Here is a 14,618-nt window from a genome sequence, read left to right on the forward strand (position 1 = left end):
GTGTCTTATTCAGGCCAAATATTCTTATTTTGGAATGAATTAGAATAGCTAACCCTGAGCTAGAAGAAGGAAATATAAACCAGCTCTGGTTTGGCTGTAAAATAAAAATAAAATTGAAGAATGTAGTTGCATTAGCCCTCATATACCACCAGGGTCTTTTACTTTTGAGGTTTTTCTTTGAGCAACTTTATTTGTAAACATTAATATTTCATATCTTATTTTCTTAGAAGTCTTCCAAGGAACAAAAAAGGAATTCATTTAACAGAATAAAATTCTTTCTATCCTACAATTACTATATGAATTTATTAATCCCCTTTATAAATTTAAGATGCATAATAGAATCTTAGGGATCCTATTTTCCCTATACTCTATGTTTTAGTATTTCATCATCCTGGGATTTATTTAAACATTACTCATCAATTATTTCTTAGAAGATATGCTAAAAATATAATAATTAAAAAATAAAATGGAATCACCTAAAAACATGATCCAGTAGGAAAAGAAATCATTTTATATCATACTATAGCTTTCATATTGTGTTTTCCACAGTATAACATCTTTAAAAGCAGAACAACTATAGAAGCCCCATTTTTGCAGTCTTCTTTTTAGTGGCTTTCATTAACACCATTAAGAGTTCTGAAACCAGTTTTGGGTTCCAAAATGGTAAGTAGAAGCAAGCTGGCTTCATTCTCCCACTACAGAAAACCAAAAACAAATATATGGTGCTGAGATTCTTGCCAGTAATATCACAGAACTCAAATATGTAGATGAAATTGTTCCCAGGGACACAAGAAAAAAAAAAAAACTCCAGGCAGACAGAAAACAAATCAGAATTCAATATCTATGACACTCCTCCCCACAACCTGCCTTGATGATACTCCAAGACAACGGGGAAAGTCAGGACTACCATTCTCAGTCTTGGAAACTCTGCTCTTTAACTTAGTCAAAGAAGACACCAAATCAGAGTACTTGTTCAGCAGGACCATTAGGTAGGAGGTATGTTCCACGGGTGCCCTGAGCACAAACCCTTAGCCAACCTTTCTACACTACTGGGATATCTCCTTTGGGACCTCCTCAATTCCTAACAGGCAACAGTCTGATCCTTTACTTTTCCAGAGGCAATCCTGGAATTAAGCCTTCATTTGGTAACAAAAAAGAGGCAGTGACCTAGCAGAAAAAAAAAAAAAATTCAACAGGTAAATTACAAAGAATCTCTAAGCAAATATGTCCAATAAAACCAAACTAGTCAGAGAAGACTAAAATGAATAAGTAATGTTTCAATGCAAAGATACATATACATCCAAAAGAAACAACAGCAAATAGGAAACCACAATCTCCCCAAATGGAAAAAGTAAGGAACCAGTGACTAATCCTAATGAGACAGTGATATGTGAGTTTTTGGACCACAAATACAAAATAGTGATTTTACGGAAACTTGGTGACATCCAAAATAACACCAAAAAAAATCAGAGAAAATTAACAAAGAGTTTGAAACAATAAAAAAAATCAAACCAATCTTGATGGAACTGAGAAATATGCTGAACGAAGAGGCTCTCAACAGCATAGTGGACCAAGCAGAAAAAGCAATCTGTGAGTTAGAAGACAGGCTATTTTAAAACATAGAGGAAGAAAAAAATGAATAAAAAGGAATGAAGATTCCCTAGAACATATAGAAAATCACCTCAAAAGACCAAATCTAAGAATTACTGCTATTCAAGGATCTGAGCAAGAACAGGGGTAAAAAGCTTATTCAAAGAAATAAAACTTTCCAAGATCTAAGAAAAATGTCAATATTCAGGTACAAGAAGGCCAGAGAACACCAAACAGATTGGACCTAAATAAAACTACCCCAACGCATATAATAATCAAACTCTCAAATGTCAAGGACAAAGAGAGGATCTTATCAGCAGCAAGATAAAAGAAGAAAATAACATATAAAGGAGCTTCAATTTGTTTGGCAACAGACTCCTCAGTGGGAACCAAATAAGTCAGGAGAGAGTGTGATGACATTTTCAAAGCCCTGAAAGAAAAAAAAAACCTGCCATTCAAGAATATTTTATTCAGCAAAGCTATCCTTCAACTAGGAAGGAAAGATAAAGTCTCTCCCACACAAACAGTCGCTGAAAAAATTCACCATCACCAGACTCATTTTACAAGAAATACTAAAGGGAGTTCTTCAGTCTCAGAAGAAAAAAAAAGTGTGCAAAAAGAAAACGCTTAAAGGTGTAAAACCCACTCCTAGTCTATTACAGGCACTGTGGTTCATGCCTGTAATACCAGCTGCCTAGAAAGCTGAGTAAGGAGGACTGCTTGAGTGCAGGAGTTAAAGACTACCCTGGGCAACATTGTAAGACCTTATTTCTAAAAAAAAAATTTTTTTTTAATTAGCTGAGCATGGTGGCAAATGCCTGCAGTCCCAGATACTTGGGAGGCTAAGGGAGGAGAATCATTTGAGCCCAAGAGTTTGAGGCTACAGTGAGTTATGATTATGCCACTGCACTCCAGCCTGGGTGATGGGACAAGACCCTGTCTCTAAAAACGAAAATAAATTAAATTAAATAAATAAAATCCATGGGTAAAAGTAAGTACACAGATAAACCCAGGATACTCTAATACTATAATACTATAATTGTTGTTGGTCCTCTCATAACTCTAGTATGAAGTCTAAAAGACAAACTTGTTAAAAACCATAGTAGCTATAGCAAACTATTGAGAGATAGGCAATATAAAAATATACAAATTGAGAAAATAAAAAGTCAAAATTTTGGGAGGAATGGAGTTAAAGTGTAGAAGTTTTTTTTTTTAAGTTTCTTTCTCTGTTAGTTTCTATTTTTTCTTAATTATCTAAGATAAGTTGTCATTGTTTAAAAATAACTTGTCATAGCTCTAAAACTTTTTAATAAACCTCATGGTAACCACAATGCAAAAACCTGTAATAGAGGCACTAAAAATAACAGCAATGAATGAAAACATACTGTCAGAGAAAATCACTTAACCATAAAAGAACATAGAAAGGAAAATAGAAAACAAGCAACGAAGTGGCAATAATAAGTTCTTACTTACCAATAACAACACTAAATGTGAATGAACTCAAGTCTCCAATTAGACAGAGTAGCTGACTGGATAATGAAACAGGACCTAACCATACAATGCCCACAAGAAATCCACTTCACCTATAGAGACACATGTAACACTATAAGTGAATGGACAGAAAAAGATATTCCATGCAAGGAGAAACCAGAAAAGAGCAGGAGTAGCTATCATATCAGATAAAATACTACTGTAAGTCAAAGACTCCAAAGAGTGACCAAGAATATCACAATATTAGAATAAACAAGTCAATTCAGCAAAATAATATAACAATTAACAATATCTAAGCACCAATACCAGAATACCCAGGTATATAAAGCAAATATTGATGGACACAATGAGAGAGATAGAGTGCAACATAATAATAGTAGGGGAATTCAACACCCTACTCTCAGTAAAGGACAAATCATACAGACAGAAAATAAACAAAAAAACAGGGGGGTTAAACTAGACCAAATAGGCCTAATTGACATTTAAAGAACATTTCACCCAACTGCTGCAGAACAATCCTTTCATCAGCATATGTAACATTCTCCAGAACAGACCACATCTTGGCCACAAAACAAGTCTCAACAAAGTCAAAAAAGTAGAAATCATATCACATTATCTTTTGTAAACACAATGGAATAAAAGTAGAAATCATTAACAAGAGGAACCTGGGAAACAATACAAAAAATTAATTAATTGCTTGCTTTAATTTCAAGCAAGTTCAAATCAAATGACTTGTTCGTGGAAGGGCATTGTATCTCATGCCTATAATCCCAGCACTTTGAGAGGTCAGGTGGAAGGAATGTTTGAGGCCAAGAGTTTGAGACCAGCCTGGGCAACACAGCAATACCTGGGCTAGCTGGGCTTAGTGGTGTGTGCCTATAGTCCTTGCCACTCACTTTAACAACTCTTCTAACGTCATTTATTATCTGACAACCTCAAAATTACTTTCCACAAAGAAAACTCTAGAAATCAAAAAATGCGAAGTGCGTGCTTGCGAGAAGGGAGTGAGGAAATTCTGCCTTTAAATGCGGTAAATGTCAAACGTGAAGTCGAACTTATAATTAGCAAGACCCTTAAGATTTACAGCTAGGCGGAAAGAAAACCCTCAGCTCGTGGTTGAAGCGGAAGCGGCCAGATGCTCCCGAGCTTTCGAAAAGCCGCCCAAGAAAGCAGGCCCGTCATCCTCAGCGGAAAGTTCTCTTGCGTCCGGGCCCGCAAGCCCGTAGAGTTTGTCATAAACACACAAGGTAAGGAGAGAAACGAGGCCGAGGGGCAAGTCACGCAACTGTCAAACGAAGCCCACCCACCGACTGACAAGTCCCCAAGACAACAAGCGATGCCCGCGCGGGATACTCACCCGTTACCTCAAGATCGCAACTACAACTCCCAGGAGGCTGCGCGATCGACAGACCAGCGCCCTTCCCAGAATTCAACAGAGTGGCGCCCCTCTCCCGCCCTCTCCTTGCGCCGCTCCTCCTACTTTAATACTTGACGTCACCCAGGAGAGCCGGAGGTAGGGTGCTGGAGGAGGATTCCGAACGCTCGGCGTGTTGCGTCAGACGCCGGGAGGGAAACGGGGCGGAGAGTAGGAGGGAGAATGGGAGGACGTAGAGGAGGGGAAAGGACAGGGGAGGGGAGGGTAAATAGTGGGCCAGGCAGGAAGATGGCGGCTGTAGCGGAGGTGTGAGTGGACCCGGGTCCGGCGGCCGGATTTTCTCTTCCCTTCTTCTCCCTTTTCCTTCCCTGTTTGGAATTGGCATCGAGGAGGCTAAGTTCAGGTGGCGGCGCCGGGCGCAACGCAGGGGTCACGGCGACGGCGGCTGACGGCTGGAAGGGTAGACTTCCTTTACCACTTGTCCTCCTTCCCCGCTCCGCTCGGTGTCAGGCGCGGCGGCGGCGCGGCGGGCGGACTCCGTTCCTCCTCCTGCTTCCCCCCATACCGGAACGGGCACTCTTCGCTTCGCCATCCCCGACCCTTCACCCCGAGGACTGGGCGCCTCCTCCGGCGCAGCTGAGGGAGCGGGGGCCGGTCTCCTGCTCGGCTGTCGCGCCTCCATGTCGGATAATCAGAGTTGGAACTCGTCGGGCTCGGAGGAGGATCCAGAGACGGAGTCTGGGCCGCCGGTGGAGCGCTGCGGGGTCCTTAGTAAGGTGAGCAACCCGCTGTGCCAAGGGACCTCTGGCCAGACTCACCTGCCGCAAGGCAATCCGCTGAGGCCGTGGGGTGGGGCTGGCGGGAGGCGCGGAACGTGCTGGGGTGCGGGGCTGAGTACTGCCGCAGCGACTGGGGATGAGGTGGGGATATAGGGGTACTGTCGGGGGCAGCCGAGGACCAGGGAAAGCGTGTGTCAACCTGGGATCCGGTTTGGGAGGCGAGATGACTTGAGACGCAGGGCAGCAGCTGTCTCGGGTCTAAGGAATCCGGGTTGGGCTTCAGCGGTGTCCGAACGACTGGGAGTGGTTCAAGTCGGACCTCTTAAAAGAGGTTGGTCTGTCTGAGGATGTTGGCACTGAGGTTGGGGGGCACTTCGGACGCAACTGTTTCGATAGAAGCCGGAGCGACTCGGCTTGGTGTTGAAATTTGAGGTGCTAAACTATGCCAGGTTAGATGTAGTGAGACAGATGAATGTGGAGGACTTTCTCCACCCTATACCCCAGTTTAGAAGAGAGATATTGAATCAGCACCTGATAGGCACAAGAAATATTAATAGTAACTTGGAACATGTGAGAATGGAGACTGATCTTTAGTTCAGGAAGAAGAGCATTATTTAATAATAAAATATTTTTGCGGTAAGGGGTCCGGGGTAAGGAAAAGATATTTCACCTTTTATATATTTTTTTAAATCCCTGTATCAAAATTTTAGCAAAGCAGTCATTTCTAGGACTTTAGATGGGTGATCTCTTGATAATACATGGTTGTGGGTTTTTTTGTTTTTTTTTTTAAGTTTTTGCTATAAGAAGATTCACATCGCCTTTTTGACTTCTCCCTCCCTTCCTGTTAAACTTTTTTAGAAATGGCTGGAGCTAGCAGTTAACTTGGAAAGGGAGAGCTGGGCCAGTCCCACAACAAGCTGGTCATAAGATACTATGTCATGTGCAGACTGGCTATTAAGAAATCACCCTGTTTCCAGTATTCATACTTTGGCAAATCACTTGGACATTATTTGTGGAATTGTTTCATATTAGGCTTTTATAATGTCTTTAGAAAGGGGACCAGGAAAAGCACGAGTAGTCAGAACTAAGGATTGAAAGTGTTGACTTTTATTTGTATAGCAGAAAAATTATGTTATGTATTCGTGATGTGATCATTCTTGAAATTTCAGTGCAAGGTTTTCAGTAAAGTGAAGCTCCTCAGGATTTCTTTAGATTAAATGTATCCTATAATTTAGGAATCTGTTGAACACATTGTATAATAGGTATACATTTTCAGTTGGTAATAGTTGTGAAATGGGTTACTTGCTTCTCAGTGATTTTGATAGTTTCATCACTGCTCATAAGATGGGAAGCCGATTGCCATACTAGTACTGTGGTGTGTTAAGTATTTTGCAAAACAAATTGTACTTTTAACCTACTGATAATTACTTTTTTAGGGGTAGGGGGAGTGGAGTGACTGAGGGAAAAGTCACCAGTGTTCTAAGTATTTACTGTATGTGGAGTAGGTATACTATAGGTCAAAAAATGGAAGACCAATCTCGATATTTAAATGTGTAAAAATGTATTTGACACCTTTATGGAAGGGGAGTAACTTATTTTGACTGTTGGTGCTTATGTAGAATCCATAGGAATAAAGCTTTTGATATTATTCTTGCTAATAGCTTTGAAGGAAATTTTTCCTGAGATTTACCAATTTATGGTTACATATAGTGTTTTCTGGAAGCTTTTTAATCAAAGGTATTCTAAATTGAATATATATACTTATACTGAGTATGGTACATGTTTTTAAATGTAAACTATATATTTTGAATTCTTTGTATTCACCTGGTAATTTAAACAAGGGTCAGAACTCGGCTTTTGTTCTTTTCCTTTTATTGAGTAATGTAAATAAGTCCCAGTGCAGTTTGTTTTGTTTCTCCCTCAAAATGGGGTGGATTTTGAATGGGCTGAGGTAAATTTATATTAAAAATATACAGTTCAAAGCATATTTTCCATCTGGTAGTCTGAAATACATGGAAATACCTATGAGGCATATTTCTTATAAATCACTTAAGAGTATAGATTCCAAAAATACTGGATATACAATAATTCTATGTGGTTATAACAAATATCATGATGGATCATGGTGGGGAAAAAATTCTTGCCTTAGTTGGACTTAAAAGCAGCTAAGTCTGGATAAAATAAGTCTCATTCAATTTCTGAATTTCCTCCATCCCTCATGGTTTTCCTTCTTCTGTTTTTCCACACACCTTTCTTGAAGTTCTATCCATCTTTAAGAGTCTAAGTCAAATACTGTCTTTTCCATAAAGCCTTTTATTATTTCACCGTCATTCAAGACCTCCTTCACTGGAATTCCCATAGCATTTTGTTTGTAGCTTGCTTCTGACTCTTATTCTAAATGTACCTTTTTCTCTTGAATTTGTGTTTGCTGTCCTGTCGGCCACAGTAATATTTGATTCTCCTGCAGTGTTTAGCATATTGCCTTGTCTGTATTTGTTAAATGGGGAAGAGTGAGGGAACATTATGGGAGCAGAGAAAAGACAAAAACCTGCCTTCCAGGTTTCATAACAGCTAACACTTATTGATTAAAGGGTACCGAAGCTGTTATAATTTGCTCAGTCCCTTATAAGAACATGGTATTAAATTATGGATACATACTGCTGGAGCCCCTCCTCTAGCTTTGAAAGAATTCTGTTCTATTGAGAAATGCTGAAGGTTAAGCTTCATTAGCTCTATGTAACTCTTCCTCACACTCAGAAAATACTGTGTCCAGGCACTGTGCTAAGTCTATTCTTGTCTAAAATTAACTCTAAGAGATAGTATTTGACAAAGAAAAGAACACAGAGTAAGTAACTTGACCACAGTCACACAGTTTAGCCTTATGAAGTGTGGTAATTGTAAATGAGGCAGGATTAATCCATGGAGTGTGTTGAATGCCCTAAACAATTTGTATGACAGTCAGTGGGAAGTTGTCCATGGAAGTTTTGGAGCTGGGGACTCCATACAATCAATATGTAAGAAAAGTAGGCAAATATGCTTAGTAAGTAAATAAGCTTGTGTAAATTATGAAAACAAACAAGATACTAAAGAAAAGATTATTAAATCTTCTAAGGAATTCAGGAACTGGATAATTTGATTGGAATGGTTGAAAATGAGAAGAGGAGGCAAATTTAAGGGTTTACTATGAAGGAAAGCTAAGTAGGTTTTGGTAATGGGCTATAAAATAGAGAAGGAATACTCAGGTATTCAGTATCATTTCTGACTGTGCTGGTCAATTTTATTATTTTATTCAGCCTTCAAACAATAGGCAAAGAAACTGAAGCTTACAAAATTAACTTGTCAAAATTCTCTTCACGTGAGTTGTAAAATAGTTGAGCCTGTTTAATCCTGTATCCACTAATCTGATTGTATATCTAATACACTAACGCTGAGCATAAGTGGCAGTCCAGCCAAGGAAATAAGAAAATAGGAAGGAAGTACACATTATAGAAAGAGTTGAATTCAGTTTTATCGGTAACTATCATTTATTTCAAGCCTGTGTCTAAGTGGTGGTACATCACACGCAGTTAGACATAAGGAAGTGGTGATTAGGAGCCACTGGAATGAGTTAAACTGTCGGCATGGTTGAGTTCTCAGAGAAGTTATAATGATGGGGCTTAGAAAAATTAAGAACTGGGTAAGGACAGTGGCTCACACCTGTAGTCCCAGCTCTTTGAGACTGAGGAGGACAGGTAAGTTGAGCCCAGGAGTTTGAGACCAGCCTTGGCACCACAGCAAAACCCCAATTCTACAAAAAATTAGCCAGACATGGTGACGTGCACCATAGCCTCAGTCACCCAGGAGGCTGAGGTGGGAGGATTAAGCCTAAGAGGTGGAGGTTGCAGTGAACCTAGATGGTGCCCCTGCACTCCAGCCTGGGTGACAGAGTGAGACCCTATCTCAATCAATCAATCAATCAATCAATCAATGAATAAATGAATGAATAAATAAATGAATAAATGAATGAATGAATGAATGAATGAATGTATAAGAACTGAATCAGTCTCAAAAATGCTTAGAGAATAGAGAAAGATTTCTCAGTGGATAAAGAACCTGAGCAAATGCAGTATATTTTGGCAGTCCATTTTGAATTAGTTTTTGGAATTGGCAGATGGTTTTGGGATTTTTCTATACCTCAAACCCCAGAGCATAGATAAAAAACATGCAAAAATATTATTCTCATAGAGGATACATTTCTGTCTTTTCCAGTTTATTGTGATCTTCACTGTACAGCAAGACTTTAGCAACACAGAAACTCAGAATACTGAAGACAGACATTCCAATATGTTTTTGAAAACCAATTTTATTTTGGTATTATTACTCTTGGATTTGAAAAATACATGTTCAGAGAAACTTGGAAAGTGAATTAGCCATATAAAATATTATTCAGTTCTGTGGAGGAAAAGTGAAAGTTGATGCCAGCTTACTACAGATTAGTTACCTATTATTTTTACTTTGATATAGTTATGACCATTATAAATTTTCATATGGGAATGACAAAACTAGAGTTTTAGCAGTAATTGACGTCATACTTCCGTTGACTTAGAAAACTTCATGCAGCCCTTGGTGTCAGACAATGAGAGACTACATACATAACTGAACATAATTCTCTGTTGAATATGTTAATTATGACAAGGACCAAAACAAGTATCATGAAGATACTTAAGAAAGGATGAAAGCACACAAAGAACAAACAATAATTTTAACCAAAATCTGACTTTGGTTTTATTCTTAAAATGTTAAAAGAAAATGGTATATTTTGTTTCTTACTGATTTATATAGGATATTGTAAAAATTACTGAAAATCATTATGCAATCTAGAAAATGTCAACTTTTCACTTTTGTAATCATTTTACTGTTTATGCTTAGAATTAAGTTGGACCTTTCACATTTTGGTTTTAAAATTAGATCGCTGTTTCAAAAGTTTGGATTTCTAAAATACTTCTATTTTTTGTTTTATTCTTCCTTCCCTTCCTCTTCCCTCTCCCAGTGGACAAACTATATTCATGGGTGGCAGGATCGTTGGGTAGTTTTGAAAAATAATGCTCTGAGTTACTACAAATCTGAAGATGAAACAGAGTATGGCTGCAGGGGATCCATCTGTCTTAGCAAGGCTGTCATCACAGTAAGTTCCTTTTCTTCTTCATACAACAAATATTTATTGAGTGTCAACTACATATCAGGAACTATTCTACATGTTCTGGATACATCTGTGAATAAGATAAAGATCCTTGCCCTTGTAGAATATACATCCTAATACTTTTTTTTCCATAAAATTATTTTATTGTGCTTCCATAAATTTATTTTATTGTACTTTTTGCTGCTTACTGTTATTTTGTATAGACATGTATTTTTTATCTTATTTATTTATTTTTTAATCCTTGGTTTCCTTGGAAATAGACATGTAGTTTTTATCTAGCGGGTATATCAAAGCAGTTTAAGGGCTTCAGGAAAAAAAAATGTTTGAAGTCTTTCTGTTTGTTGAGACTGGAACGGTTACTTTGTAGGTTACTGAAAATTTAAAAATAATACATCTTGTAGGTAACATTTTAAAATTTTAACTTAAAACATATAAATGTACATTCATTTATAAACTGTTTAACATTGAGCTAATGCCATCTCTTTGTGGAGTTGAGAGAAGTTGTTCTTATATTCATAATACATGATTTGCTGTTTCCAGTTTTGATTTCTCTAACGTGGAATAAAAGCCTAAAGATAACTTTTGAAAAACCCTAAGTATAGGCTCCTTCTAACTTTTTAGGATTTCCTCTTATATTTTGCAGTTATGTCACTTTTATCTAATTCAACACCCTTTAAAAGAGTAACTCACCTTTGTTAAGTCATTCTATATAGTTTATATTTTGTTATTGTCCTTTTTTTGTGTTTTGTTTTGTTTCTGAGACAGAGTCTCGCTCGTCATCCAGGCTAGAGTGCAGTGGTACAGTCTCAGCTCACTGCAACCTCAGCCTCATAGGTTCAAACAATTCTGCCTCAGCCTGCCAAGTAGCTGGGACTACAGGTGCATGCCATCATGCCCAACTAAATTTTGTATTTTTAGTAGAGACAGGGTTTTACTGTGTTGGCCAGGCTGGTCTCAAACTCCTGACCTCAACTGATTCACCCATCTCGGCCTCCCAAAGTGCTGGAATTGCAAACATGAGCCACTGCACCCGGCCTACTTAGTTTACATTTAACTTATACAGAAACAACTATTTCTTTTTGCACTTGTAGTACATAGACTTAAATAATGTTTAAGTTATGTAAGGATTGTAACAAGTAAACTGGCATAAACAGGTTTGGGAACAACCAACTTGTTAAGCATGTAACCCAGCTAGTGACAGCAGAAGTGCCTGATTATACAAAAATAGCATGCTAGTTAAGAATGGTCTGCATGCCTTGAGCAAAAAAAAAAAAAAAGGTGTTGGCTAAAGCCAGACAGTTAAATATTGTAGTTAAAATATGAAACTGGGTATGTTAAAACAAAAATACAGATTTTACTAACCCATTTAAAAAGAAGTCCGTTTTTTTCTTGTGATAGAATTTATCTTGCTTCTAAAAGTGAAAGATAATATAATACTTCAGATTTGTTACTATCTAACTCTGACTTAACATTTGTTATGCATTTAGGGAAAATCTTATACAGGATTTTCACATTTTTTTAATACATTGTTTCCCCTCTTGTATATTCAGTTTCAAAAGTTAATAGAATTGAATATCAAGTTAGAGAAACACAGAAGAAATGTTTGAAAGTGTTGATAATGAAACTACTACTCTGCATTTGTAGAGACAGTTTTAAGGATATAGCTTTAACATAAAATCTCAGTATTTTGACTGGTATGTGGTACATTGTAGTGTGTTTAGAAATTGTATCTAGTTTAATATTTTGGGTGTTTTTCTTTCAAGATAGATCATTATTCATGTCGGGACAGGATAGGGAATGGAAATGTATTGTGTGATCTTGAGGTGTTTTTCTGTGGTCCTCCACTCCCCTTCTTTTGCATATTATTGGATGTTTATTAGTTGCAATGCTTAACTCTTTGAAAATAGTATAATGATTGATACGAAAATGGGAGGAATTAAATTTTATCTTTTATTGTTCCCTAAGTAGTAGTATTCCTGTAGTACCATGCTAGTTTCTGTGGATTTAAATGTTGTTATTCTGTCTTGAATTATGGACTATAATATTATTGCCTGGCTTATTTTGAGAAAATAAAATTTTTAATAAACATTTATATCCATCTTCTCAGGAAGAAAAGAGTGTTACTTCATTGTAAATGGTTTTTGTTATAGCTATATCTACATGCATAACTTTCATTGTGGCACATAGTGAAAGACATAGGAACATGAAACAATTTGAATTCTTTGAAGGAGAGATACAGAAGTAAAAGTAAAAGGATGAATGAGGCAGCAAAATCTGTATCATAGTTGTAGGTACAATGAAACATGATAGGAAGAAACACAAGCATATATATTATTGAACTTGAACTTTCCTTGCCCTGTGGGTTCACAGACTCCACGTTACATATTTAAAGAAAATTACAAAATATAACTGAATTCAGTGAACTCAGGATGAAGTTTACAAATTAGAGTATGTACTTTAGTCAAATAAATAAATGTCATAGTAATAGTCATTAAATTTTAATAGGCATCTCTTGGTATTTTTTTCCTTAAACATGAGCTATTGCCTGTATCACTTAATACAAAGAATACATATTAATGTTTAATTTCTTTATATGGCACCCTTATGAAATTGATAATATTCACATATGATGACATCTGGGCTTGAAGAGTTGATGTGACTTTACTATAACCATTCATTATTACTTGTTGGTGTTGATGAACCTAGCGTCTGAGCCCACATTTCTTGATAGAGCCTGATCCATTTTAAGTTCATTCTTAGTTTAATGATTAAATCATTCCTAATTTATAAAAAGTTTTCTTTAGCTGTGTGATAGTAAAGTAGTTGAAATATTTCAAGAACAAAGTATGTCTTGGGAGAATTTATTCCTTAGTGTGAAGGGATTGAGAGTAAGTAGGTGAGAGGAAAAATAGTATTCCCTTATTTTGTGTAAAAGGAGCTATTTGTATGTAGAATAAGTGTTTGTAGAAACACAGTTGAATTCTTCAGTTATTATAGCTTGGTACTTAGAAGACCCAACCTCTGCTACAACATTTGCCACTAGTAGATATTCTGAATATGTTAGTTGTAATTGTTTTAATTAAAAGCAAATGTTTATGGAATATTTACACTGTTTACTTTTTCAATTCTATCTTTTAAATAAAGTATACAATAAAAAATATAATTTGTGGCATTAAACAGTTTAAGAAATACATGCTGCTTTTTAGTCTTGCACTTAAAGACACAACCACACTTAAATTTCTGGTCATCATTTCAGAAAATGTGTAGGTCTGTATAAGGATTTGTTTATATCTTTCATAAATATTTACACAAATGGTATCATATTAAGTCTATTGTTCTGCACCTTGTTTTAATACATCTTATACATTATTATGTTCTGTTGAATCATTTGGATATATTATGTTTATTTGCCTGGTCCCTGTTTTTGCACATTTAAATCATTTCTCATTTTTATTACAACCGTTATTGAAACAAATATGCACTTTAAAATTTGTTTTTAGTTATTGTCAAATAATCCTTCAAAAGAGCTCTCCTACCAGTAGTGAATGAGTGCCTCTGTTTCTCCCTATCCTGAAGTATTTAGGAAGTTGGATTTTGGCAAATGTTAAAGTCTTTGTCAAACTACTACCTTAAAATGATCTTATTTTAAATTTCACTTCTTATTCATAAGGTTGAGTAGCTTAATAATTTATAGCCCATTTTTATTTATTTTTTCTTTTCCAATTGCTTATGCACTTTTTTGTTTGTTTTTCTTATTGACTTGTAGAAATTATTTATATGATAATTAGCCATTTGGCACATTTGTTGAAAATATTTCCCCATTGTCACTGGTTTGTTTCTTCTTTGCTCTTTTTATAGTCTATATTAGGCCCTAGAAAAATCTTAGATTTTTACATACTGTTACATCTTTTATTATGGCTTCTATATTTACTTGTTTAGATAGGTGTTTTCCTCTCAAAGACTCTCTTTCTATATAAATGTAGATACATTTTCATCTAAAATTTACACTTGAATTTTGATTCCTGTAGAAGTTATTTTAGCTTAAGGAGTGATATTGATGTTTTTAGTTTTTTCCAAATGACTAATTATGTATCCTAGTAGCATTAATTAAATAACTCACCTTTTTCCAGGTGATTTGAAACACCATTTTATCATATATTACGGTCCCATGTTTATTTAAGGTTGTTTCTGGACTCTCTTTTGG

At 36.5% G+C, this 14,618-nt stretch overlaps 2 protein-coding genes across 14 annotated transcripts in view; one reads left to right on the forward strand and one right to left on the reverse strand.

The window, feature by feature from the left end:
- POLK (DNA polymerase kappa) overlaps positions 1-4,469 on the reverse strand; it is an 88,295-nt gene extending 83,826 nt beyond the window's left edge. For all 9 annotated transcript variants that reach the window (XM_008991922.6, XM_035291384.3, XM_078365329.1 and 6 more), the window contains exon 1: positions 4,439-4,469. The gene's annotated coding sequence lies outside the window, so the exon portion shown is untranslated. The remainder of the gene's footprint in view (positions 1-4,438) is intronic.
- Positions 4,470-4,734: 265 nt separating this feature from the next.
- The window catches only part of CERT1 (ceramide transporter 1), a 133,093-nt gene continuing 123,209 nt past the window's right edge, over positions 4,735-14,618 (forward strand). For all 5 annotated transcript variants that reach the window (XM_035291387.3, XM_035291389.3, XM_035291388.3 and 2 more), the window contains exons 1-2: positions 4,735-5,232; positions 10,265-10,399. In XM_035291387.3, coding sequence (XP_035147278.1) covers positions 5,137-5,232; positions 10,265-10,399 — 231 coding nt within the window. In that variant the 5' untranslated portion in view covers positions 4,735-5,136. The remainder of the gene's footprint in view (positions 5,233-10,264; positions 10,400-14,618) is intronic.

The sequence above is a fragment of the Callithrix jacchus genome, chromosome 2 (assembly GCF_049354715.1).
Source record: "Callithrix jacchus isolate 240 chromosome 2, calJac240_pri, whole genome shotgun sequence".
NCBI lineage: Eukaryota > Metazoa > Chordata > Mammalia > Primates > Cebidae > Callithrix > Callithrix jacchus.